Here is a 26,924-nt window from a genome sequence, read left to right as displayed (position 1 = left end):
AAGATGATCTCTCCCATCCACCCCATCTTCAGGAGCTAAGCATATCAAGACACCTGTCAGGGTAAAGGCAAACACAGATGCATATCTGCTGGGATCAGGCATGCAGCAACTCAGCAGCCAAATGAATTTTCAAGGACTGATGCCCATGTGCCTTCCTGGCCTTAGACCCTGTGTTTTAACTACTTGTTTTGTGTATGTGAATGGAGACTACTGTGCATATATGTCTCTGGTTCCTACTTGTCTGTGCATGTATGTGTGGAGGCTTGAACTTAATGTCAATTGTTTGGGGCCATTATACATTTTTATTTATTTATTTATTATCATTTATTATCAAAATTCATTATTTGTGTGTACATGCCTTTGTGGGTTTGTTGTCCTGTCTGTTCCACAGAGTGTGCGTGGAGGTCAGAGGACAGCTTGCGGGAGCTGATTCTCTCCTGCCGTTTACCATGGGTTCCTGGGATGTAATTGCGGACATTAGGTTGGGGTGGTAATCACTTTTACCTGCTGAGCCCCCAGTCTTTATTTTTTGATACACGGTCCCTCAGTAAACCTTAAACTCATTAATTTGGCTAGGATGCCTGGCCAGTGAGCTTCTGGATGTATCTGTCACCACCACCCCCTGCCCCTCCACACACACACACACACACACACACACACACACACACACACACACATGCACTCGCACGCACGCACGCACGCATGCACACGCACACATCATGCTTGCCTGGGCACCTTACAGACTGAGCCATTGCCCTCATCCTGCTTCAACCACTTCCAGTCCCTGCTCCATGTTCTACCCTAGGTATGCAGGGTGCTGGCTGTATTTGGAACCCACTCTTCTCCTAAACCACCTCTTTTAGTGGTTTGGAACAAGGTAATGCTCATGGCACCATGCACAGCTGTACTTACCGGTGTGGAAGATCGGTTTCTCACGTCTCTTGGCTCAAAGAACATGTTATGACCCTTGAATTTAAGAAGAATGAAATTTTGTTGATTTCATATAAATCAGAGACAGTTGTAAATGCAAGGGTAGGAGTCCTTGAGATGCCTCTGCTTTTTCATTGCTGAAGGGGGGGGGGTAAAGACAGCAGTGCAGATATTCACTGCAGAGTCCACACAGGGACACTCACAGCAGAGTCCACACAGGGACACTCACGGCAGAGTCCACACAGGGACACTCACGGCAGAGTCCACACAGGGACACTCACGGCAGAGTCCACACAGGGACACTCACTGCAGAACAATTCACACACAGGGACACTCATGGCAGAGTCCACAACACAGGGACACTCATGTGGACTCTCGCAGCAGAGAGTCCTCAACAGGCTCACACTGCTGTGTAGCAATGCAGCATGAGGCTATCAGACTAGGCCGTGTGTTCTCAGATACCCAGTGAGGCCCAGTGGGTCATGGCCAGGACCTCAGCATGTGTATGGACACCTACTCAATCCCTAGAATGCAGGGCTGGCCATGCAACATGAAGGGCTTGGTGCACAAAGAAATGGCGAAGGCCCTTTTGTTAAAAACTGAAGACTGACAAAGTGGTGGTGGAAGCAGATCACCAAACTCTTCACGGGCCTCCAAGTGTGGGTCCCGCACAGGCCCTGAGCTGGGCCACTGAACAGGTTCCGTGTCTGTAAAGCCAGCCTAGCAGGACTCCAGGAGCATGCCTTCAATGCTCAGACCCTTGCTGGTGGATTCATGCCATCTATTCTGTACAAAGAACAACATCCTTTTGCTCAGCTGCAGCCTAGGCAACAGTAAGGTCTTGCATACGTTGTGAGTTCCATCTTAGAAGGTTTCCTCATGTAAAGAGGCCTTGGATCTTCATACCTTGATTACCTCTCCTTCATATGCCAAGGAACTAAACTTTTATTAAAATAGTTAACTTATTAAACTTGTGAGGTTCAAATGAGAGGGGTCCCAGACTCATGTTGAGAGAGCACAAGTAACTCCTTGGCTCTGACATGTGCTGTAGTCATATGAGGTGTTCTCTGGGGGACCTAGGAGAGTCCACAGGTACCCTTACTTTACAGCTTCTTTTGACTTTCAAAGTATTCCATAAAAAGCACTTTGCCAAGCAAGGCTGTAAATTCTAGAGTTGGCATGTAAGGTAAATACAGACATTGTGTGGAATGGGAACCAGGGTTCTGCTAGCAGGCAGTGTGGGCTCACTCACATGCTTTTAATCTTAGGGACTGAGCTCTGGTGCCCTCAGATGGACACAAGACAATGCTTCTGTTTGTGGAAGGTCTGAAATGTGTCATGTTTGATAAGGACTATCAAGCAACTCTATGTGTATGAGAGAGAATATCACGGCTAAGCGGGACCCTTGTGCCTCTGCATTCCCAGCATATGGTGTTACAAGTGGCCAACATGTTTGTCTCTTTTATGCAGATTCTGGAGCTTGACCTCAGGTCCTCAACTTGTACAGTTTACCAGCTGAAATATCCCCAACCCCTCAAACAACAGCCACCAACACAGTTAGATAGAAAAATGTTGGAATACACTGCTTTCAGAAGACACTCCACCTCTGGATTTTCATTCTGTACATGTTTGGTATAAATGCATTATCAATCTTCCCAAAGGGCCCTCTCTCTCAGAGAAACTATCTGCCCATCACTGGTGAGGTGACTGTAGCCAGAAACAACTTTCTGTAACACTGGAGTCCCCAGAGCACAGGACACTTGGTCTGTCCATGGCAGGATCTCACCAAGGTCCTGGGAGAAATGCTGATTTTCTCCAAGATAATCATTTCTTCCCAACAGAGCCTAATTATGATGCAGCTACTTTTCCAGCACCCTGACAGTGTGTCGCCACGACCCGTAATGGGCTAAACCTCTGAACCTGTAAGCCAGACCCAATTAAATGTTTTCCTTATAAGTTGCCATGGTCATGGTGTCTCTTCACAGTAATAAAAACCTAACTAAGATAATCTCTGTATTTTAATTTAGACTTTCCCATCGATACTAAAGCAAAATTTCACAGGGTGGGCTGGAGAAATACCTCAGTCGACAAAACGCCTTCTGCACAAGCATGAAGACCCGAGTTCAATCCCCAGCACTCACATGAATTAAAAAGCTGCAAGTAATGGTGTCTGTCTGACTTCCAGCTGTGGAAAGCAGAGGACCCCTGAGGCTTGCCATCCAGCTGGTTTAGTCTAACTGAGCCTCTGCTCCCAGTGAGAGACCCTGACTCAAAAAATAAACAAACAAACATAGGAGATGGATCCTAAAGAAGGACACCGGAGGTTGACCTCTGGCCTTCAACTACAGTGTATACATGTGCACCCTCAAGCACATAAGCACATATCACACACACACACACACACACACACACACACCACACCCGCGCGCGCGCGCACACACGCACATGCACGCACACACACACACGCACACACACACGCACACGCACACACACGCACACACACACACTCCATAAAGGAAATGCAACTGTCAGTAGATCCTGACACTAGCTTGAAGGTATCTCCTTTGCCACAGAGTTCAAAGCATCGCACTAGCAACTGTCCCAAGTGGTTCCTTAGCTCTGAGAAAGTGTGACCAGAGACTGATCATCTGTCATTGTGAATGTCCTCAGTGTATGCAGGACCCAGGGAAGGAAGCCCAGAGACACCAAAAACTTGAGGCCAAAAGGCCTGTTTTCCTCCCCTGTAAAGCAGGGACCAGCACTGTGATGGTTTAAGTGAAAATGTACTCCATAGATTTCAGCTAGTGCTGCTGTTTGGGGAGCTTAGGGCACCTTTAGGAAGGAGCTTTTCAGGGGAAAGTGTGTCACTGGGGGTGGACTTTGTGAATTTATACCTTTACCCCACTTCTAAATGCCTCTCTGCTTCCTGTGTGTGAACAAGATGTGATCTCTTATCTCTTACCCCTCCCATGTCTCCCCATTATGATGGACTCTCCTTCCAGAACCTTAAGCTGAAATGAACTCTTCCTTCTTTATGTTGTTCTTTTATTACAGAAACACAACTAATACACACATCCCCCCAACCCCCCCCACTCCCTGGTATAGTTCTAGTGTGAACTCAGTGGGACTGGGCACACACAGTACACACCTCAGGGTTGCCCAATAAAGCACACCTAGACAATGCCCTGGCCTCCAGAAACTTCTAGACCAAAGAATAAAAGAGAAGCAATACCAGCCCACACACCATGGTTGTAGTTATGGGGACAAGGTGTACCTCCCTGCCTAGGAGGGCTGAATGAACAGGGTAGAAGAGACCCTGGTCCTGTCCTTAAATTCCACAGCCCAGAGTCATTTTGGCTTTCAAAATAAGGAAAGATTGGGCAAGTTTGTAAACAGCTCGAAACTACACTGAACTGAACAGTGAGAAAACCCAAGGAACCTCTCCAGTTCCTTGTCCAGAAGCCTTGTCACCTGTGGGCCACAGAAGCAGCTGGGGTGTTTCTCCTGCAGAACTAACAGCAGATAGAGTCTATAGAGGCATGTTACCTTCACATCAGGCTTGGCACTGGCAGCAGCTGTGCTGAAGGACAGAGCAGGCATCTGATCGTCCCCAGTTGGCTGCATCTGTGAAAACCAGAGAAAGAAATACGACAGAAGTCAGAGGGCAGTTGTAAAGATCAGCAAGCAAAGAACCCTGCAACCTAAAACATACAACAGTGTTGTCTGGGAAGAGCCATTTATTCCATACACCCTGATGATGCATGTAGGGAGAGGATGTTTTACTGTTTGTCATTCTCTCATGGCTGGTTGGGAGGGTGAACTTCCTACTGTGCAGAGTTTTATGTCATGTTATATGATGAGACCCTAGATCTCAAAAATCATTCTCTCCTAAGGCACCAGCAATGGGACTTGGGGTCTCATCCTATCCTCATTTAGCAGAAATCATCCCCAAGGGACTCTAGTGTTGATGGGTGCCTCAGTGCGGCCCACCAGCCTCCCTACAAACAGGCAGACATCTACATGATCCCAGAGATCATCTCAGCAGCAGAATATGACAGCATGGGTGAGTGGCATCTTAAATGGAGTCTTCCCCAAAGAACAGAATGTTCCTGGTGTAGGGACTGTATTGGCTGGCATGGTCAGGTGAGATGGATAGATAAGTAGGCAAGAGCATGTTGAAATGGTGTTCTGTACCAGTGGGGTCAGCTGCCAGCATTTACTGAGTGCCTGTTGGTGCTCAGCTGAAGACATGACTTTGATTAAATTGTCCAATAAACTGCAAGGGAGTGGAAACATTGACCACACTTTACATACAAAAACCCAGGACTTGCAAAATAACCTAACTGATGCTCACCAATGTGGAATCATAACTCAGGTTGGTTGAGTCTCAGCTCTCAGAACACTAAAGAGGTTGGAGCAGAACACTTGTTTATCCACTACTGTTTGGGGGAGAGTATGGAATCTATGGTGAAGGAGACACAGCAGGTAGAGGCAGGTCATGGGGGTGGGCTTTTGAGAGTCATAGCATGAGACTCCCTTACCATGAGAGAAGACATTCCTGTATACTCCTGTCACCACGGACCCACTCACTCCAGACACCATGTGCTCCTCACCATGAGGGATTAAATCTCCTGAACCATGAGTCAAAAGAAAGAAAAAAAAAACCAACCAGACAAACAACAGTCTGTCTTAAGTTTTTTCTGCTGAGTGTTTAGAGTCAGCAATGAGAATGTAACACAGGGCATGTCCAATGACCAGAAAGACAGGACTTCCTTTTGACCTCCTTATTGTTTGTTAGATCAGCCATTCCTAGTTCCCATGAAGACAGACAGGAGAGTTCATGACACCATCATCTCACTGCCCATGTGATCCAGCACAAAGTAGCTAGCAGGACAAGAGAAGGCTCCATTTCAGCAACAGGAGGCAGGAAAATCCAGTGATCACTGGCCCTGACTCCACGAAGGTCGAGTTGCGTAAGGCACGTTCTTAGGTACTGTCTTCCAATCCAGCACCTGGGGAGCTGACTCCACCACTTTAGGACACAGATGGGAATGTGAGCTCAAATAGCGGCTGGCTCAAATACACAAAGTTAGTCAGATGTAAAGGCAGAAAGAGAGTCAAGTCTTATCCCTACAAAACCAGGGGGACCTCTTCTCTGTGTTACAGGAGGATGGAGCAGTGGCTCTGTTACAGGAAGACCAACCATGGCAGAGAAGCCACCTCAGATTTCACCAGGGAGTGAAGCAAAGCCACCAAGAAGCCTCAGCCTGGCCGAATTGTTTTCTTCTGAGCTCAGTTTCTCAAGCCAGCACTGGGGACACTGGTCCAGATAATTCTGTATTGGGTGATATTTGGCTACAGCTCTGGCCTCAGCCCTCTAGAGGCCCATAGCATCTTCTAATTGTGGCCATCCAAAGTACCTCCAGGCATTGCCAAGTGTCCCCGAGAGGAAAAACTGAGCAAGATTGAGAACCACCGACAAAACACAAATGCATCTGGCTGTGATATGAAATTTTGGAAGAAATGCTTTCCTGTGTGTTATTCAAACATAAATGAAGAATAAAGAAACGAGGGCCTGAGAGATGGCTCAAGTGGTTAAGAGCACTGGCTGCTCTTCCAGAGGATCCAGGTTCAGTTCCCAGCATCCATATGGTGGCCCCAAACCATCATAACTCATAACTCCAGTTCCAGGCGATCTGATACTCTTTTCTGGCCTCTGCAGGTAGTGTCCATACCTGGTGTACACATGAATACATATACTCACAACATACAAAAAATACAAAAAAAAGAAAAAAAAAAAAAAAATAAGTCAATCTATGAAACATGTGCTGTACAGATTTGTGCTGTTGACATTGCTATGCGCACACTGCTCACAGTCCCTACCTGGGCGGAAAGGGCTTTGCTTTCCTCGTTGTACACAATCAGTGTCTGGTGGCCATTGTCACTTGGGATGAAGTCTCCGAGCCTCTTGGGTCCAAATGCAAAATGGCACCTCAGCAGGAGAAGCAGAGCAGCTGTGACAGAACAGAAAGGACTGAGCAAGCTCACGCTGTCAGAGGTCTCAGAGAACTAGGTTCCCTTCACGTCCACTCAGTTGCCACCTGACAGGGTCAGGTTCCATCTAAATCATCATAGGAGATGAGCAGCTTAACAGCATGCAGGACTCAGGTAGATGCCAACACTTCTCGCTGAATTCACTGCTTATTAACTGGCCAGGAATAGTCTATTGTTTCTTGGAATAACTAATGCCCTTATTAACCTTAGCCAAGCCCAGGAACCTAGACACCTGTACACCTGTGGACTGCTGTAACCATGGTTACTGCAAACATATGCTCACCCTTGGATGGTGTTCCTCTGTGGATTGTTTATATAATTGCCTGCTGATAGAAGCTGAATTTCGGTTAATTAGTGTGTCTGGCAATCTTTGACCTGAACAAACCCAGAGCTCATCCTCTTCTCACCCATGCAGAGCTGTTCCCTTGTCCTTTGGTCAGGGAGAGGGAAGCTCCCGGGAAGCACTGACCTGCCAGTGCCAGGAGTGCCGCACACGTAGGGGACAGGGCCCACCACAGGAGCCCCACGTCCGAGCGATTCTCGCACTTAGATCCGCTGGGACAGGAGCAGATCCTCACATGGACTGTCTGCTTCTGGGTGAGGCCCTGCCTGTCTCCTATGAATAGTGGCACCAAGTAATCCCCGGAGGGAGGCTTCTCATCATTACAAGTTCAGCAGAGCGCCCTGCAAAGGCAGAAAGACATGAGTAGGCTCAATCGCCCCATGTGTAGCTCCTTGCTTCCCCCCAGGGCCAAGGCTCTGCATGGAAATGGGACAAGATAGAAAATCAGAAAGTAAGGAGCACATAGGAAAGAAAAGAGGTTCTTTGTCCCAGCATCTGGGTAGCCTTTTCTGTCGGACACCATTGATAAAGCCAATTGCCTACGGAGAGGACCATGCATGTCTTCCTAAAGACACCCCAAATGAGGATGTGCTAACTTAGGGCCCAAATGATCTACAGCCTTGAGTTTTTAGAACCCCTCATTCCTAAACATAAACAAGACCCCTCATAAACCTACTTTACAACTTCATTGACAGAAGAAAAATCTGTAAACTTTAAACCTTACTGTAAATTATACTATCTGAACAAGCAACTTAGAAAAGCTACAGGATCTGACCTACACCCACAGGATCCTGCTTACACCTGCAGGATCTTGCCTGTACCTATAGGGCCCTGCCAATACCCACAGGATTCTACTTAGACCCATAGAATCCTGCCTATACCTATAGGATCCTGCTGACACCTATGGCACCCTGTCTACACCCACTGTAAATGCACTTACCTGGGACTATGCCTTGAGAAAACCATACTCCACACTTAGGTATATCTTATACTTTCCCAAGAGCCTATTTCTCTCAAAATTTTAATAAACTCCAGTTTATTAAACTCACTCTGGCTCATCCCGAAAGTCTTTTCTGTGGTAAAGTCAAGAATCCTGGGTTTGCATAAGTGAAGGTCCCTAAGGGAGAAGGGAACTTCTGTCCCTAACAATGTGGAGCAAGGCCTCCATCCCTGCAGCTACCCCATTACTGCCACTGGCAAAAGGAGACAACTGCAGCCTTGGAGGGGAAGTCCCAAGACTAGCTTCACTTCTGCAAGTTCACACTCTACCGTGACGTGACCACGCTCAGGTAGATGCGTGAGGCGGAGACACGTCTTCCAGGCACCACGTCCCATTGGCATCAGCAAACAGAGAGTGCCAATGAGCTACTAGAGACTTTAGTCCTTGGCCCCAGCAATGGGGCAAGTGGGGCAACAGTGTGGTGCTCTGTCTGTGGTGATGGTGATGAAGGGCTCACCAGCCCCCACCACATGTGTCTGGGGACTGGTAGGCTATGTAAGAAATGGAAGGTTGACTGAGAGTGGGGTGGTTACATCTGCTACACCTGCCTCTCTGTTCCTCAGAGATGCCCTGATGAGTAGCTGCCTTTGACTTATCTTTGCTCCTGTAAAAACCCTCATCTTTCCAAGTTGAACTGGGATGGAGTCCTCCTCTCTTTGGTCTGTCTGTCTCTCTATGCAGGGTAAATAGACATTTCTTTACATCTTCCCAGAAAAAGTCATATGGTGACATGCTCTAGGACTCACAGCGCATCATGAACACTGTTACAGCCATGACTGCTGTTCACTACAAGGACAAGGACCCGGATGAAAAAACGGGAACAGAAGAGCACAGAACAGTCAGTCATCTTCTTCCATGATGTCAGGAAAGCCATGAGCAACAGCAGGCATGCAACACTCCATCCGGGCAAGCTCACCCCAGTCCTTGCGCCGAGTCCTTCCTGGGACTCAGGAAGTAAGCCTGGCTGGCCTCCCACAGAGCACACTCTTTAGGTTCTCCAAGGGTCACTTGAAACTCTGTGCCCCTGTCCCCTCCCTCAATCACTTGTTGCAGTCTGGGTTAGCCCTCAGCCCATACAAACCTTCACCCTGCTTTGTCCTCAGCATCCAAGTATCATCTATATCTCTTTGGGCAGAGTCCAAATCAAAAGTAAAGGGGTCAGAGTAGGGGTCCAGGTCTGCATCCTCGGCCTCCAAGAGCAGGGGCTTGTTCCCTGCAGACTCGCATATCTCCAAGTGTTGAGAATGGGACCGGAGAGTTGGAGCATTGTCATTGACGTCAGACAGGAAAAGCATCAGGGTCCCTGTGCCAGTCAGCTGAGGGAGGCCTTGGGAAGGAAGGAATCCCCGGTAACAGGAGGTTAAAAGTACTCAAGTGAGAGAATGGAAATGAACTTACAAAAAGGACAGTGTCAACAGCACCCGAGCGAGGCAGGCTTGTGACATTGCTAGCTCTCCGGAGAGGAGGTGGCCCTGGTTGGTCGACCTCAGTCCAGTGGGGACACACACGACGCACACGCACACGCACACACACACACACACACACACACACCACACACACACACACACACACACACACACACACACACACACGAGCATATATGGACAGCACAAACTGTTCCTGATAGGTTTTAAAAAGATAAGAAGAGAACCCAGAGTTGGGCATGTAGGGGAGGGCGGAGGCTTCTGGAGAGGAGCTGATGGAGAGAGTAAAAGTGACCAAAATACATATGTGGAATCCTCAAAGAACTAATAAAATGGTGACTAAATGAATAAATAAAGGAATAATTTAAGAGAAAATCAATCAATCAAACAAAGCCCAGCAGTGTCTTAACTGGGAGAAACAGCCCCCCTTTTACCCAGCTTTGAGATGCAGTGCAAACAAGGCCAGGCTGACCTTGCCTTCCCTGCTTCTGCAGGTCCCCATGTGGGGAACATGCCTGTGATGCCGGTCCCCATGTGGAGAATGCACCTGATGCATCCTCTACCCCTGCCTTTCTATTTGAATTGCAAAATCAGTGTGCTAACAGGACACAGGAGGTTGGACTGGAACCTGATTTGCAAAGAAAAAGCTGTAGCCAGTCTCTATGCTACAAATCCTTCACAGGAGCCAGACAAGAACCAGTTTCCCCAGGAGCATGAAAGTGGGGTTCCCCCACTCATCGCCCCATCTCAACTCCTAAGACCTGACCTGCGAAGATGGGGGTGCACTCTCTGTGAGATAGAGTACTCTCCATCCCACTTCCCCAGCCTGGGCCTGGGTGGGACTTGCACAGTCATTTACTCACAGAGGGAGTGTAGAGCCTTCCAGACCTGGTCCATCCATTGAGAGAGCCCTGCATGTGCACACAGGCCTGGGAAGTGACCATGCTCAGGCCTGCCAAGGATGAAGCCACCCACTAAAATATCTGGCCATTTCTCTTTCAATTCCAAGACCAGCCCAGGCCTGTGCTCAGTCTGTTTCTTGCCTATATGAAAAGTCAGACTTATCCAAGTAAAGCACCCAAATCCTTGATGTCTCCAGCCATTGATAAAGTAGCATCTAGAAGCACTGTATGTCCTGTCAGCCATGTTATGTGTTAAGGTGGTGTTAACAGGAAAAGAGTACCTGTAAAAGGGTAGCATGTGGGATCCCCAGGGAAGATGGGGTCAGTTCTAGCCTGGTGAGGATCTTGCCTGTCATGGTGGTCTACACAGTTTTACAAGGTGGTGTACTGGGGGAAGCTGGAAAAGTGTGCTGGGATGCTAATACCACATGTGATTCTGCTAGGTGACTGGTCAGGACTTAGCAGGTTTGGGGGGCACTGAGGGGGGATCTTCCCTCATTATCTGTAGCCGGTAAAACTAGATACTGAAACTCTGGACTCTGACCCCAGGTGGAGACATGGCAATCAATCAGAACTGTCTGAAAGATTGTGACTACCTGGTAATAATCGATTACAAATAATACTACAAATTTGGTAAAGAACAAAGACCTGCCAATCACTGGGGAGGGAAACATTCCTCAGGAAGATGTCTATTTTAGAGATTTTAGGAATAGTATAAAGCCCACTTAAAAGTGAATGCTAGTGGGTGGCCTCTCTGCCCACTGGCCACTTTCCTCACTCCATAAATATGCTTTCCTCCCCAATGGGCCCAATGGCCACTGTCCACTCTCATCCCTGAGTGAGGTCCCCCACTTTTCTCTATAATACACTCATCTATCTCTACACTTCCATACATGATCTCTGAATTATTCTGATAGAAATTGCAAGGACTGGGGAGTACAAGGGAGGGCAGAATGGGATCATGGCAACAAATTTACAATTATTTACAAACCGTCTTTTCTAATTAAAAATGAGTCATGGCAATCATGAAGCCATTCACAACAGAATCGTGACAGCCTGGAGTTCTGGTTGGCGCCCTTCTCTCCCCGGACTTCGGCTAGGCTCTTGCTTTACTGACAATTATACCCGAAAATTATGCAAATGGGTTGGGCAGGAACCTGGGTTTTTATCCACAGACTTCTTTAGGCACAGTTCTTAATGTTACTTGAAAATGTTCTCACACGCAGCTTTATATTTTGATGCATTTAACTTCAGCCTTGTGGGAATTTGGAGAAATGTGCTAAGACATGTTTTTAAAACCACTCATCCTGGTTTATGACAAATGTATTCCACTCAGTCACATTTGCTAGAGCTTATGAGCCATTCTAGGTACAGGAAACTGCTAAATATTTATCACACATCGTTGGGCTTGACAAAGAGCTACTGCGTTATCGTGTGAACAGATGAGCATGGTGGTCCTGATGGCGGCTTCCTCGCTGCTTTAATTGTCTCTGCTGCGTGAATGCTGCCCTCCTTCAGCAGTATTGGTCCCTAGTTTACCATTTCAGGAGTTAATATCAGAAATAATCTCCAGCATCGAGGCAAAGTGAAAACAAGGTTTATTTTATAATTTCCTCAGTGATGCTAAAAATGGCCTCCTGCAGGGGGCCAGAGTCACCACCCTCAGTTCCCAGTTTTGCCTCAGTACTCACCATTGTCAACTGCATGGACAATGATTGTGTAAAAGCTGTCATTCACATGAGGGGACTCCCGGTCTATTTGCCTCTTGGTGGTGACCACTCCTGATTTTTCATCCACAGTCACCCAATTTGCTGGATCATGAACCAGTTTGTATCTTGTAGAAGGAACACAGACACATTTTTTAAATTAGAAAGCTTTACCAAAAGACAAATCATGGCTGTGGTGGTACATACTTGTCATTCCAGCACTTGGGATGTGGAGTCAAGGGATCATGAGTTCAAGACCATCTTCAGCTATTCTATATATGGTTCTATATATATATATTTATGGGTTCAAGACCTTGCCTCAAAAATATTTTTTAATGACAAATCAAAATATATCATAGAACTTCTGTGGTGGTTTGAATACAAATGGCCTCATATGGTTCATAGATTTGAAAGCTTGGTGACCAGGGAATGGCACTATTTGAAAGGATTAAGAGGTGTAGCTTTGTTGGAGGAAATGTGTCACTGGGAGTGGACATTGCAGCTTCAATAGCCCAAGACAAGCCCAGAGGTTCTCTCTCTTCCTGCTGCCTGTGGATCCAGATGTAGATCTCTCAGCTACTTGATCAGCACCACATCAGATGTAGATCTCTCAGCTACTTGATCAGCACCACATCTGCCTGCAGATCACCATGCTTCTTACCATGCTGATAATGGAATAAACCTCTGAAACAGTAAGCAAGCCACAATTTAACACTTTCTTTTTCAAGAGTTTCCATGGTGATGGGGTGATGTGCCTCTTCACGGCAACAGAACACTGACTAAGACAACTACATCACAAGTAACTTGAGAATCCAGAGACAATTGAAATCCAAGTGCTTATCCAAGTGCTCATGAGCTTAAAGAAAGCCCTGGTATGGCAGTTAAGATATCTCCAATGTGCCAGGTCCAGGGTCACTATAATAAGTACCCTCTTCCTGGGTGGCCTGAGCATAACTTTGTTTGCCTTGAGAAACTATTTGGTGCATGAGCAGAACCAGTCTTTAGGTACCAGCAGATGGTGGCTTCCTGTTCTGCACAGTGTGCCACAGAAGCATGAGTCTTGATCCTCTTGGGGTGTCTGCTTTGTAGCAGATCCTAAAGGATTCTCTTGCCTGAAGGTCATCCTCCCACCCCTCACTGTGACCCTGGAGCCATTTTATGAGGTGAGCATAACACTCCAGGATTTCTGGCAGTAGCTGGCATCAGATGGTATCCATTGGAACCATGTCAGGATGCCAACTGCTGTGGCTCTGGAGGGACCACAGTAAGGGACTCCTGTACTCAAGCCAGCAGCACAAAGCTCAGGCAAAGTGAGGGCCAGAGAAGGGCAGCTTCTCCATGGCTTTTGTCTTCCTCATCTGGGAAAATGCTTTCAACAGGTCCACATGATTCCTCTTTGATAGTCAATGGGTCGAAACTCTTAAAGAGACTGTTTTCTCATGTACAACTTTAATGATTAGGGAAGGTTCTAGAAGTTCCTGTGGTTTTATAGTGTTTACAAGCCAGGGATAGAAACTCAAGAGTTCATCCATAGTTCATCTGAGGCCAAAAGAGCCCTCAAGATAAATTTGGGCATGAACAGTAACTAACTTCAACTGACGTACATTAGACAGAACATAGCAAGACTAACTCTGCTCTGCAGATACCTCTACCCTGCCACAGAAGACACACAGCCAACACCTCGACTAAGCGTGTCTGAGGCCACACAGTAGGACTCCATCACTGGAGTGGTCAGGACATAGGGACCGGAACTAGAGAGGTGGCTGCCAGGGGTCTGGGGAAGGGAGGAGAGGAAGTGGACTGGAAAGGAGGTTGAGGGAAGGAGCCTGGGGGAGGGGATCTGGGGGAGCGAAAGAGGGTCTGGAAAGGGGCCTGGGGAGTTGGCTTTACTGGGTACAGAGCTTCATTCTTGGTAAACAAAAGGATATTCTAGGTGGCATATGAACATATTCACTGCTGCAGACTGAACACTTAAAGTGGTAACACATATATACCTCATCAAAAAGATTTGACTATTATTTCATTTAAAATAATAAATATTATTAAAGGTGTTTATCCTGAAGCAAGAGAGCTAAGACATCTGGCAAAGAGAGACATAGAAATATGTAACAAATCATTTATATATAAAAAAAGACTCTGAAGGGTCAAAGGGGAGTAAGTGGGGGAACCCCAAGGGGGTGCTACAGGGTTAGGGTGCAAGTTTGGTTAACCCAGCCAATCACCAGGCAGCTTTTTACACTTTTACTCCTGGGGCTGAAGCCACCTCAGTAACATCCTCTAACAGCCAGTGGCCACAGCTCTACCCTGTGGCAGCCTTGCTGCCTGCTCCTCTGTGCCCACCTTATCTGGCTGGTGATCCTGTCCGGGTCTGTAGCATTGAAATCTCCCAGCTGGATGCCAGGCCTGGCTCCATCCTCCTCACTGATGATGAAGGTCCTGGGGTGAAAGGCTGGTGGGTCATTGGTGTCCACCACCTGCACGCTCACAGTGGTGCTGGCCATCGCCTTCGTCAACAGCTGCAACTGACCCTCCTCACAAGAGAAGAGCTGTTCCTGATTCTCCACAATAATGACAAGGCTGTGGGCTGCTTGAGTTTCATAATCCAGAGGCTGCCGAGGTAAGAGAGGGCTTGATTAGTGCCCACTGCTCCCCTGCTGGAGGAGGCTTAGCAGAGTCACCAGAGATCCAGCAGAGGAGGGAGGTGATCAAAAGCCAGTCTTCAGCTCCCTTTCAAATCACTCATGTGGTTCACTCTCTTCCTCCTCCTCCAGCGGCTGCACAGAGCCACCCTCCATCAGAAGGTGATGAAAAATGCAACAAAAACCAGAACTCATGAAACATTCAAGTGTTAACTGTACCACAGAAAAAAAAAATCAGAGGAACTTAGAGAAATATAGATACTAATGATCATAGCTACTCAGGGTACAAAGTGGTCTGGGACTTGGAAGGACTGAGAAGCCAGGAGGTTGACCAACTCAGTGGCAGGTGACTGTGCAGAAGGTTGTCAGATACTTGCTATTAACAGTGTGCACTGTGGCCCCTTAGTATTTCCTGGAGAGTGTTCAACTGACAGGCAGAATCTCAACTCCACCCAGAGGTACTGACTCTGGTTGGTCCTTCCAGTTGACTTAGCTGCACTGGGAGGGAGAACCTGGCCATTCTTAGGCCTCCTTGAAAGCCACAAAGACTAAAAGTGTCTGTCTGCTCTTGTCAGAACCCGCTATTCTCAACTATGTGGTTTTATGTAAAGGATCTCCCTGATCTTTGATTTCCTCACCCGTAAAATATGGCCATGATATTCTCACCCTGAGCCAGCTTCCTTGGGCTCATCACACATTACAACCCACACAAATGTCCCAATATTTACACTTCAAACGGTTTAAACCCAGAGATTAAAAGAAGAACTTTTAGTTAGAGGAATATTTTAAAGGAAGTGTGAGTGTGGCCCAACTAGCCATGCGCAAAGCCCTGGGTTCCATCCGAAGCGTCACACAGAGCAAGCATGGTAGTGTACACCCTAATCCTAGCACTCCAGAGTTAGAGACAAGATCAGAAGTTTAAGAGAATCCTCTACTACATGATGAGTTCAAGGCCAGTCTGCAATACATGAGGCCCTGTCCCCAAAAAATATTCTTTTAAGTTCATTTTTCATCACATAAGAAAAAAAAACTCCAGTCTTATGTGAATGTGGTAAATTATGCCTGTAATAACAACAATAAAAAATGTCAAAGAATAACATAAAAATGTCTGATTATTATTGTTTTTGCAGGAGGAGCCCTTGGCCTCTACACAAAGGGCTCAGAGAGTCCCACGTTCTTCTAAGAGTGGCACAGGACACAGTATACACTCAGGAGTGTTTAGCAGGTACAGCCTTTTATCCTTATGGCTTGTTCTCCAGACAAGGACCACGGCATCCACTACCACCTGGCTCTGACTTTACCTTGATAACATTTAATACCCCTTGGTTGGTCTCAGGGTCAGTCATGATGTCAAAATGCTCCTCCTCATTGCCATCCAATATGTTGAATTGTGTTCTCCAAGCTGGAGTAAATGGTGAATCTCTGTCTTGAACAGGGAGATACAACATGCCCCACTCAACTTGATTTTCAGGAATTTGAATGTTATACTAGAAGAAATAATCATCATATCCATGTCACAGACACAAAGACACAACATGGAGAAGAGGATGGTGGTGGGTAGAGGAGGGGCTGGGTCCTCATGGAGACACCCTTGACCTTCAAGCATTTGAATTCCTCCAGTTATGTTAGAAACACCATTAAGGCAGGAAAATGGTCCTTCCTATCAATGGCATTCCCTAAGACTTTGTGTCTAAAGCTGGGTGGTTTTAAAGGCATTCTTCAATCCAACTCAGTGCATTATTTTACTGAGAATTTTTAAGATACAATACACACCCCAGCCCACATGCCTTAAGCATCCTAGCTCTTCCACAATGGGGAGATACTTATTTGGATCAAGGTGCTCATCTTTTCAGCACATACAGTTCCTTGAAACATTCATTTTTCAGTAGTTTTTGTAGACAATCTCTAAGCAAGCGTGGCAGGACAGTGGAGTATTTTTTTCCAGGCTTACTTTTGAGAGCATAGATTTTTCCTAAGCCAGGGAAGGCTCTGACACAAGGCTTAACTGTAACATTATTTTGCCATTTGTATAAACTTTTAGATGAGGTGCTTTCATTTGAAAACATTCTATGTTGGTTTGTGTAATTAAAAAATTTAAATGACCCATTTTAAAATTAATTGGTTGAATCATCAATGCAACAGTTACTATGTGCTGGCAATAATAATAATAATAATAATAATAATAATAATAATAATAATAATAAAATATCCCCAAGGAGCTGACAATGGAATGCATGTGTGGGGAGGAGGAGATTGGGCAGAAACTAGAATAAATAAATTCATTAAATAGAACACAAGGAAGATGGAAGAACAAAAAGGCTTGGAGTATCCAGGAGAGGTGCAGGGTGTTGAGTGGGTCATCAAGGAAAAGTCCCCTCAGAAACAACTAGTGTCTACATGAACATATGTATGCAGAATCGCCACCCCACCCCACCCCGAGATAACTTGAAAGTATCAGTTCTATCCTTCTATGTTCCAGGGATGGAACTCAAGTTGCCAGGATGGCAGCATGCTCCTTTACCCACTGGGCCATCTTGATGGCTCCAATCTTACTTTTGGAGACAGGTTTTCCACCGAGATCTAGGACTCACCAGTTAGGCAAGGATGACTGCCAATGGACCCCATGGATCTTCCTGCCTGGCCTCAGTGGACACTACAAAGACCAGAGTTTGAGTGGTGGGTGTCAAACTCAGGTCTTCACACATGGAAATCGAGTATTTAACAGATTGGGCTATCTCTCTGGACCCAGGTGGGCTTCCCAGTTCCAGTTTATGTCACTTTGGAGAACTGGATGTATCTTACTCATGACCGAGTAGAAGTACCTAAGCCGAGGGCTTGGGGACTATTTGTGAGTGGGCTTAGAATTCAGGCAGCCTGTGCCTTACATGGTCTTCCATAAACGTAGGCATGTGATTGTTGCCATCTTCCACACTGACGTGAATGGTGGCTGTGGATGACAGGGATGGCTCTCCACAATCCGTTGCTCTGATTATCAGGGTAAACCAAGGAGCAGTCTACATGGGAAGGAAAAGGAACGTCAAGCCCCACACACACAGGAGAGGGAAACATTAACAAGGACATTTCCTTCTAGCAATTTCCAAAAGAAGGTTTAACCACAGAAGACTCTCAACCTCAGTCTGGGGCTCAGTGTGTGTGTGTTTGTTGTGGTGGTGTGTGTGCGTGTGTGTGTGTGTGTGATGGTGTGTTGTGTGTGTGTGTTGTGGTGTGTGTGTGTGGTGGTGTGTGTGTGTGTGTGTGTGGTGTGTGTGTGTGTGCATGTGTGGTGTGTGTGTGCGTGCGTGCATGTGTGTGTGTGTGTGTGGTGTGTGGTGTGTGTGTATGTGTGTGGTGTGTGTGTGTGGTGTGTGTGTGTGGTGTGTGTGTGTGTGTGTGGTGTGTGCATGCGTGTGTATGTGTGTGTGTGTTTGTGTGTGGTGTGTGTGTGCATGTGTGGTGTGTGTGTGCGTGCGTGCATGTGTGTGTGTGTGTGGTGTGTGGTGTGTGTGTATGTGTGTGGTGTGTGTGTGGTGTGTGTGTGTGGTATGTGTGTGGTGTGTGTATGTGTGTGGTGTGTTGTGTGTGTGTGTTGGTATGTGTGTGTGGTGTGTGGTATGGGTGGTGGTGTGTGGTGTGTGTGTGTGGTGTGTGTGTGGTATGTGTGTGGTGTGTGTGTGGTATGTGTGTGGTGTGTGTGTGTGTGTGTGGTGTGTGGTATGTGTGTGGTATGTGTGTGTGTGTGGTGTGTGTGTGTGGTGTGTGTGGTGTGTGTGTGGTATGTGTGTGTATGGTGTATGTGTGGTGTGTGTGCATATGTGTGGTATGTGTGTGCATGTGTGGTGTGTGTGCGTGTGTGTGCGTGTGTGTGTGCGCGTGTGTGTGTGGTATGTGTGTGTGTGTGGTGTGTGTGTGGTATGTGTGGTGTGTGTGTGTGTGGTATGTGTGTGTGGTGTGTGTGTGTGGTATGTGTGTGTGGTGTGTGTGAGGTGTGTGTGTGTGTGTGTGTGGTGTGTGTGTGTGTGCATGTGTGGTGTGTGTGGTGTGTGTGTGTGGTGTGTGTGTGTGTGTGGTGTGTGCTTGCGTGTGTATGTGTGTGTGTGTTTGTGTGTGGTGTGTGTGTGCATGTGTGGTGTGTGTGTGCGTGTGGTGTGGTGTGTGTGTGTGTGTGCATGTGTGGTGTGTGTGGTGTGTGTGTGTGTGTGTGTGTGTGTGTGTGTGTGTGTGGTGTGTGCATGCGTGTGTATGTGTGTGTGTGTTTGTGTGTGGTGTGTGTGCATGTGTGGTGTGTGCGTGCGTGCGTGCGTGTGTGTGTGTGTGTGTGGTGTGTGGTGTGTGTGTATGTGTGTGGTGTGTGTGTGTGGTGTGTGTGTGTGGTATGTGTGTGGTGTGTGTATGTGTGTGGTGTGTTGTGTTGTGTGTTGTGTGTGTGTGGTATGGGTGGTGGTGTGTGTGGTGTGTGTGTGTGTGGTGTGTGTGTGTGGTATGTGTGTGTTGTGTGTGTGTGTGTGTGTGTGTGTGTGTGTGGTGTGTGTGTGGTGTATGTGTGTGTGTGGTGTGTGGTGTGGTGTGTGGTATGTGGGTGGTGGTGTGTGGTGTGTGTGTGTGGTGTGGTGTGGTGTGTGTGTGTGGTGTGTGTGTGGTATGTGTGTGGTGTGTGTGTGTGTGTGTGTGTGTGTGTGTGGTGTGTGGTGTGTGTGTGGTATGTGTGTGTGTGGTGTGTGTGTGTGTGTGTGTGTGGTGGTGTGTGTGTGGTATGTGTGTGTGTATGGTGTATGTGTGTGTGTGTGTGCTATGTGTGTGGTATGTGTGGTGATGTGTGGTGTGTGTGTGTGTGTGTGTGTGTGCGTGTGTGTGTGGTGTGTGTGTGTGTGCGTGTGTGTGTGTGTGGTATGGTGTGTGTGGTGTGTGTGATTGTGTGGTGTGTGTGATGTGTGTGTGTGTGTGTGTGTGTGTGTGTGTGGTGTGTATGCCAGATGTCAACCTTGGGTGTTGTTCTTCAGGCATTGTCCATCTTCATTTTTGATTACAAGTCTCTCATGGAGCCTGAAGCTCACCAGTTGGCTAGCCTGGCTGGCCAGGAAGCCCTAGTGATGTGCCTTTCTCTGCCTCTGTAGCTCTGAGACAACAGGCACCTGCCTCAGCACTGCGTTTCCATGGGCTCTGGGGCTGCAACCAAGGTGTCCTTGCGTGTACAGCAAGCCCTCTGCTGACAGCTCCCCAGCCCTGGTGATTTTAAAATAATAAAATCCACATAACCTCATAATTTAAGCATCCTGAGAGTCGCACTTCCCCACTGATGAGATCAATCCGAAAGCCACTTTCTCTCAGTAATGGTGTTTGAGAAACGAGGAAATAAAGGACTTGAGAATTTGGAGTGTTTTCTTGATCCAAATCGACTGTTAACAACTGAAAGATAGGTTGACCTAGGAAGAAGTTTTTAAGAATGTTATTGCTGGCTAAAGGTAGTTTGCCAAGGTAGAAAGAGGGAAGAGTCTTTGCAAATGACATCAGGACACACACCAGAATGAATAAGATATTTAAGTGAGAAATCAGCATACAGACACACTATACAAAATAAAGGTGGATTTTAACTAAGAGTAAACTTCAAAGAGCTTTGTAATCATGATTGCTGTTGCAGAAGAGCACGGGACACAATTGATACATGAAGTTTTTAAATGTATAAAAACATAGACACAATTTAAAAGCAAATAATAAACTGAATTAATACATTTAACATGCATGTGGCAAGTATGTGTTCTTCACATAGAAGGAGCAAGTTGTGATCAGGAAGAAAATGACAAACACATTAACAGAAAATGGATCAAACAAAGAAACAATTGATTTAAAAAAAGAAAGAAAGAAAAGGCTGAGAAAAGTATGAAAATGTTCAGCCATAACAGGAAAGATACACAGACAACACTTGGCACACGCTTGTGTGCTGCTGCCGAATGAAGATTTGACCCACTTCAATTCCAAGGCCCATCTGAAGCAGCCACTCTTCTCCCCTGAGCTTACGCATCATGAGTGCCACCTGCTTCAAATATGTTCCTCAACCAAGCTTCCAAAAATACTTTTAAAAGGCACCAGCAAAACACTCAGCAATTGGAGACCAAGGAGGTACCTCAAAACTTGTCCACAAAAGATCTAGTATACAAGATTTCAGGGGAGTGTTGTAGGTAAAGTAGGTATGTTATTACTACATGTCTGTATGATGGGGGCATGCATGCCACAGCAAGTGTGGAGATCAAAGACCAGCTCTGTGGAGTCTGTTTTCTCCATCTGCCTTTGTCGATGGAGAGTTCCAGGATAGAGATGGGAGTACCTGGCTTTAGCAGCTGAGCCATCTCACTGACCCATCACAGCCTTTTAAAAGAGAAAACATACACATATAGAAAGAGATACCCAGTATCTATAAATGTTTAAGTAGTAATTCATGTACATTTTCTGCTATCATAAAAAGTACATATGTGAATATGTATTTACACTCATATATAAAACCTGACAGTGCATGAACATACACAACACAAATTAAGTGTAAACGTACATATAAAATGCAAAGAAAAAATACTAAAACTTTACAAACTTCTGAAAATGCTTTCTATTTCCATAGTTTTAGTTCTTAGAATTTTTCAAAGATGATTTTACAATATTAAACACTGCTTTTGTTATTAAAAATAGATTCTCTGTCTAGGAAAATTAGTTTGGCATGTAGAGATTTAGCTTTTGAAACCCAAAGACCAGATGTCATCCCTCTGTCGTTCTGAAGATGAGACACTTACAGAGCCTCTGGTGAGCCTCCCACAGCTCTTTCTCTGGCCCGCTAGGTGTGGCTTTGTTGTTAGGCTACATTTACACACCACCTCTTCCAGATGGCACCATTTCCACATCCTTCCACGGCCAACACAAAATGAAGCAGACAGAGCAAAGCCTGCAGAGATGCTGGGCCTGCAACCTTTTATGTGAGCAGTGAAAAGTCTCCCTGAGTTATCTGGATCAAAGTCCTCATCGATATCAAAGCAGGAAGGAAGAGGGAGCCATCCAGAGCGAAGGCAGGAGTACTCACACAGTAGAACACACCCAACACACCTGCAGCTTGGCTCTCTTTCACACTGACGTTAAATTCCTTCTCGGGAAACTGGGGTGCATGATCATTCACATCTCTGATTCTAATGTTGAAAATCAGGGATTCATCCACAACTCTCCCCGTGGACCGATCCACAGCATCAAAGTAAACCTGGGAAGCAAAGAACTCTGTAAACAGTGTGAGTACATATACCCAAGGGCACCCATCAAAGAACTATTAATGCAAAGATGTGTGGTGCAGACCCAAAGAATTGCTTCAGCACCATGGACCATGTTGCCCCAGGGACTGAGCACAGGGAGAGCACATAGCCTAACAACAAAGCCAAGGTTTGGGGGAAACCCTTCAGTTGTTATCAAGGTCAAATTTGATTTCTCCATTTGGGTAGACCCAAGCAAGATGATACTGAGCTGTTTCTACAGATTATTGGTGTTGTCTTGAGAAAGGAAGACATGGAGACAATTATGGGGCCTTGAGAATAGTAGTCGAGTGTAGGCTTTGGAGAAAGGGATGCCCAGAGGAACCAGCATAGTTGTTGACAAGTCAGGTTAATAGAGAATCACTGTCCTCATTGATGTAGTGAAGAGGAATGGCCACACCTCTCCAGCATCCACCTCCCTTCCTAGAGGCATCAAACTAGTAAGTTAAGCTTGTATACTGAGAATGTTTGGAAAAGCTAAGCAAATTAACCTAGATGGAAAGGAGGAAATAACAAACATCAGAGAAGATTATCAATGAAGTGGAAACAACCAAACAGCTGTCATGGAGCTAGACAGCAGTTCTTTAAATGCCCAATTAAATTAACAATGCTCTAGAAAAGTTGATGAGTGGGATGGCACAGAGAGAACACATGGGTGAAAACGGGTATCAAGATCAGAAACGAAAGGAGAGACATTACTACAGATCTTACATTTATGAGAAAGACATAAACCCTTTCTCCCCTAAGTTGCTTCTTGTCAGGGTATTTTGTCACTGCATCAGAAATGAAACCAGAACACACACACACACACACACACACACACACACACACACACACAAGTGCACATGTATGTTTATACACATACATCTACATGTGAAACATGTGTACAAACACATGCACACATATGTGTGTCCATAATTTTTTTTATAAAGGAAGTATCTAAAAGAGCTATACACTACAGGAGTGTAGCTCCATAAGTCTGGAAATGGCAAATTTGTGGAGATAATGAAAAGACTGTGGTTCTCAATAAGGGAGAGGTAAGTGGGTGGAGCACGGGAGATTTTAGAGCAGGTAAGCTACTCTACAGGAGGCTGTGATGGGAGCACCATTACCAGCCCATGCAATGGAAACATCAAGAGCACACCTAGACAGAGACCAGGCGAGCAATGGACTTTGGTTGGTAATGATGTAAAACCCTGGCTCACCAGTTACAACCGAAATATACCACACCAGGGCAAGATGCTGCAGCGGGAACTCGGGGAACTCATGCCACTTGCTGCTCTGTTCTTTCACAAGTCTGAAAATGTTACAAAAAGCACAGCCCACCAATTACAAGGTGTTCTTAATTACAATATTAAAATAAGGCAACAATGACCAGGTAACTCAAATTATGCCATTATTTATAAAATAAAAGTTGGGTGATAATAGTTCTAGCTATTGATCTGCTTACGTGTTGAGGGATATATAGTTATATTTTTAAGTGACTGCAACCTGCTTCACTGCTGTGTCTCCCTTGGCCTTGGATGCCAGGGTTTGATCTGCAGAAGGCTGGCGGGCTATGGGGCCAGAGCCTGCAGAGGGCCTGCAGGAATTTGGTGGCAGCAAAAGGAACATCATGCCCATGAGCTGCAGTGAAGGTGCTTTGAAGCACAGGAGCACTCCCCAACAGGACCTCGGCTGCAGGCACAGGGTCCTGCTAGGGGTGTTAAGAAAAATAAGTTCCTTAAAGAAGACCAGGGGGTGCACGAGCAGATGGACCCCTCACATCCTGGCAGAAGCCCTAGGGAGCAGCACCTGTTCCCTCTGTTCCAGAGTGATGGGCTATTCAACTCTTGGAAGAGGTAGAGGAACCCAGACCCCAGCCAGACAGGCAGAGCCTGAAGCATGGGTCTAGCCTTTCACTCCTCACCAGGCATCTCAGGACCAGCATGAGCAACCTCAGTCTCCCCAAGGTCAGCTTTCCCCTCCAGTAAGGCTGATGGATGCTGCAGGGCTCCTACTCCTCGGCTACTCCGCTTCAGGGACTCTAGCATACATTTTTAAAGTTTTCACAAGCAAATTGGCTCTCTCCCACACTGTTGCTCCCTCGTCCTCCATAATTCATCGCGGTGCTGGCAGCCCCACTCCTTAATCACCCTGACTCCTCGCTCTCAAACTGGGCCAACCGTAATCCTCCCACTTAAACAAGAACCGTGTGTTTGTTTTGTGTTTATTATTTCATATTCCATTTATTATCCTAAAAGCTACATCTGAGACCTTTAGTTCTGACAGATGCCTGAGGACCGTGAGTGCTGTTTATTCATTGGCAAGATGCTAAGAAATTCCAGGGGACTCAGTCACAACGCAGAAAGGAAATACCACCCCTGCTTTCTGTACTTGGAATGGTTTTCAGCCTTTTGTTATAGCCCGGAGATTTACACCCTTGGATAAACAAACCATGCAGCACTTGCATGACGGACTGCCATATGGCCATTTGTAATTACACGCGCAAGAGCTATAGCTTCACACCCAAACTAGCAGACGGAAGCCTCTGAGACGCCGGAGGCGCAGTGGGAAATCAGTTACACGCATGACTTAGAAGTGGGTCAGAGTGCCGGTGCAGAGATGGTCAATACACAATTGTTTGAGAAAATGTAAAAGGATGGGCTGGGATGGGCACTTGTGTCCTATGAAACTGAGAATATTTAAAATAAATAGCGAAGATTCCTACACAGGGGGAAGAAGGCATTTTTCTCTTTACAAATCTATCATAAATCATATTGCAATTCTCAGCAGATTTTTACAGATTTCTTTTGGGTTTATAACATTAACAAGCTAGTCCACCTGCTCCACACCTCCAAACCCAAACTCTGCATGCTTTGCTAATTTTAGAGAACCCCTAGGGCTACATTGGGAATGGCTTGCTTCTGGAGTTTCTCTTTGCAGCCTTGATGTGTTTGCTTGGTTTGTAGTGCTGCCCTGTCTTTCCAGTATCTCAAAACCAATCGTCAGCATTTGCACAGAGAAGCAGCTGGTTAGAGTAAAATGTGCCAGGCAACACATGGCTTATGCCACTGTCCACGCCTGGTGATCTCCACCTGATGTGCTTCTGACCCCTGAGGGTGATATTCTCACCATTGCAGTGGGATTTGTCCTCAGGCTCAGGAGGCTGGGACTGCACTGCTGTATGTCAGGAGGCCCTTTGGAGCATGCTCAGACTTCTCTTCATGTGGCTTCGGGCCACTGTTAAGCCTGAGGATACCAGGCCTTATGGATGCCCACATCACTCAAGTCTCTGTCTCCACCTCCTCGTAGTTAACTCCAAGTGTTCACTCTCTTCTGTGTCCAAATATTCTTCTTATTAGGACATTGGCCAGTCCTGGTCCAGTATGACCTCATCTTAACTTGGTTGCATCGCCAGGACTTGATGAGAACACAGTCACAGCTGCCATGAATTGAGAGTCAAGCCCATCTTTTTTGGGGGTGTGATTAGACTCCTGGGCCCTGAAAAGAGGGCTTGATTTTACCAGCCTGGTAACTCACCTATCACCCAGTGTACTTATCCGAGACACCACTATTTGACTAGCCCTGCTCTTCACACTGGAGAGATGGTCATGAGGGAGGCTAGGGTCTCTCACCTCTTATAACCTACATTCTGACGGGAGAGATGGACTTTAAAACCAAAAACAAATGCACAAATTCTGGAAAGCTCTGACATTAATGAGGAAGTGAATTGGAGTCATGGAATAGAGGGTGATGGGTGGGTGCCAGCTCAGAATTTCCACCTGTATTTTCCCTTGTGAAAGTTTATAGTCAAATGAGAGGGGTGGGTGGCTTGATTTTAATAGCATTTGCATATTTATAGAAATATTTACATAAATCTATATAAAGGACCATTGTAGGGGGCTGGGGAAATGGCTTAGTTAGTAAAATATCTACCATGCAAAAAGAGTTGAGATCTCCAGGACCCATGAGAAAGCCTGTTATAGTAGCATGCCTCTGTATCCTAGCCCTGAAGATGTGGGTAGCCCTCCTAGCTAGCTGGACAGCCAGTCCAGAAAATAGGTAAATTTGGATTCAGTGAGAGACCCTGCCCCAAAAATAAGGTGGAGTGTAGTAGAGGAAGACACCCAACCTCCACATGCACAGGAACACACATGGAAACACACACACACACACACACACACACACACACACACACACACACACACGTAAATGTAAAAAGACAAATGTGACCTTGATGTCATGGTATAACAGGCCCCAGACCTCCGTACAACTGACACCATGATGGAAGTACCATTCAGGCCTTGGAACCCAGCACGCAGGCAGCCAAAGCAGAACAAAGACTTAACCAATCAAAGTCCACAGTTCTGAGAAGTCCCTGAATGCACTGACCTTGCGTTTTGGCTTCTGTGGTTCTGCTTCTGGCTAACTGTTCTTGCTAACTGAGGTGTGTCAACCCAGGATGTGGTTTTGTGCTTAAAGGCCCATCCTGAAAGGCTCGGGATTGCACTTGGGTCCCAAACACCCAGTGTAGTCATTGGCTGGCTAATCAAGACTTCCTATTGGCTTAATCCTGTGTCCGAGTGGTGGTCTGCTCTAGTGGATCTCTCTCACCCACCATCCACCCTGCTGCCAGGGAGTGTGGGATGACTCATCCCTATCCGGCT

At 46.4% G+C, this 26,924-nt stretch overlaps 1 protein-coding gene across 1 annotated transcript in view; it reads right to left on the bottom strand.

Moving 5' to 3' along the window:
* Cdh26 (cadherin 26) overlaps positions 1-26,924 on the bottom strand; it is a 53,697-nt gene that overhangs the window by 9,110 nt on the left and 17,663 nt on the right. The window contains 11 exon segments of the mRNA XM_037204464.1: positions 913-966; positions 6,814-6,944; positions 7,454-7,627; positions 7,630-7,668; positions 9,409-9,654; positions 12,345-12,487; positions 14,700-14,968; positions 16,300-16,485; positions 17,884-18,012; positions 20,252-20,418; positions 22,082-22,229. Of these exon segments, the coding sequence (XP_037060359.1) occupies positions 913-966; positions 6,814-6,944; positions 7,454-7,627; positions 7,630-7,668; positions 9,409-9,654; positions 12,345-12,487; positions 14,700-14,968; positions 16,300-16,485; positions 17,884-18,012; positions 20,252-20,418; positions 22,082-22,229 (1,686 nt within the window).

Source organism: Peromyscus leucopus, chromosome 4 (genome assembly GCF_004664715.2).
Source record: "Peromyscus leucopus breed LL Stock chromosome 4, UCI_PerLeu_2.1, whole genome shotgun sequence".
Classification (NCBI taxonomy): Eukaryota; Metazoa; Chordata; class Mammalia; order Rodentia; family Cricetidae; genus Peromyscus; species Peromyscus leucopus.
The sequence above is the reverse complement of the archived record's forward strand: the minus strand, read 5'-3'. Positions and strand labels throughout refer to the sequence as shown.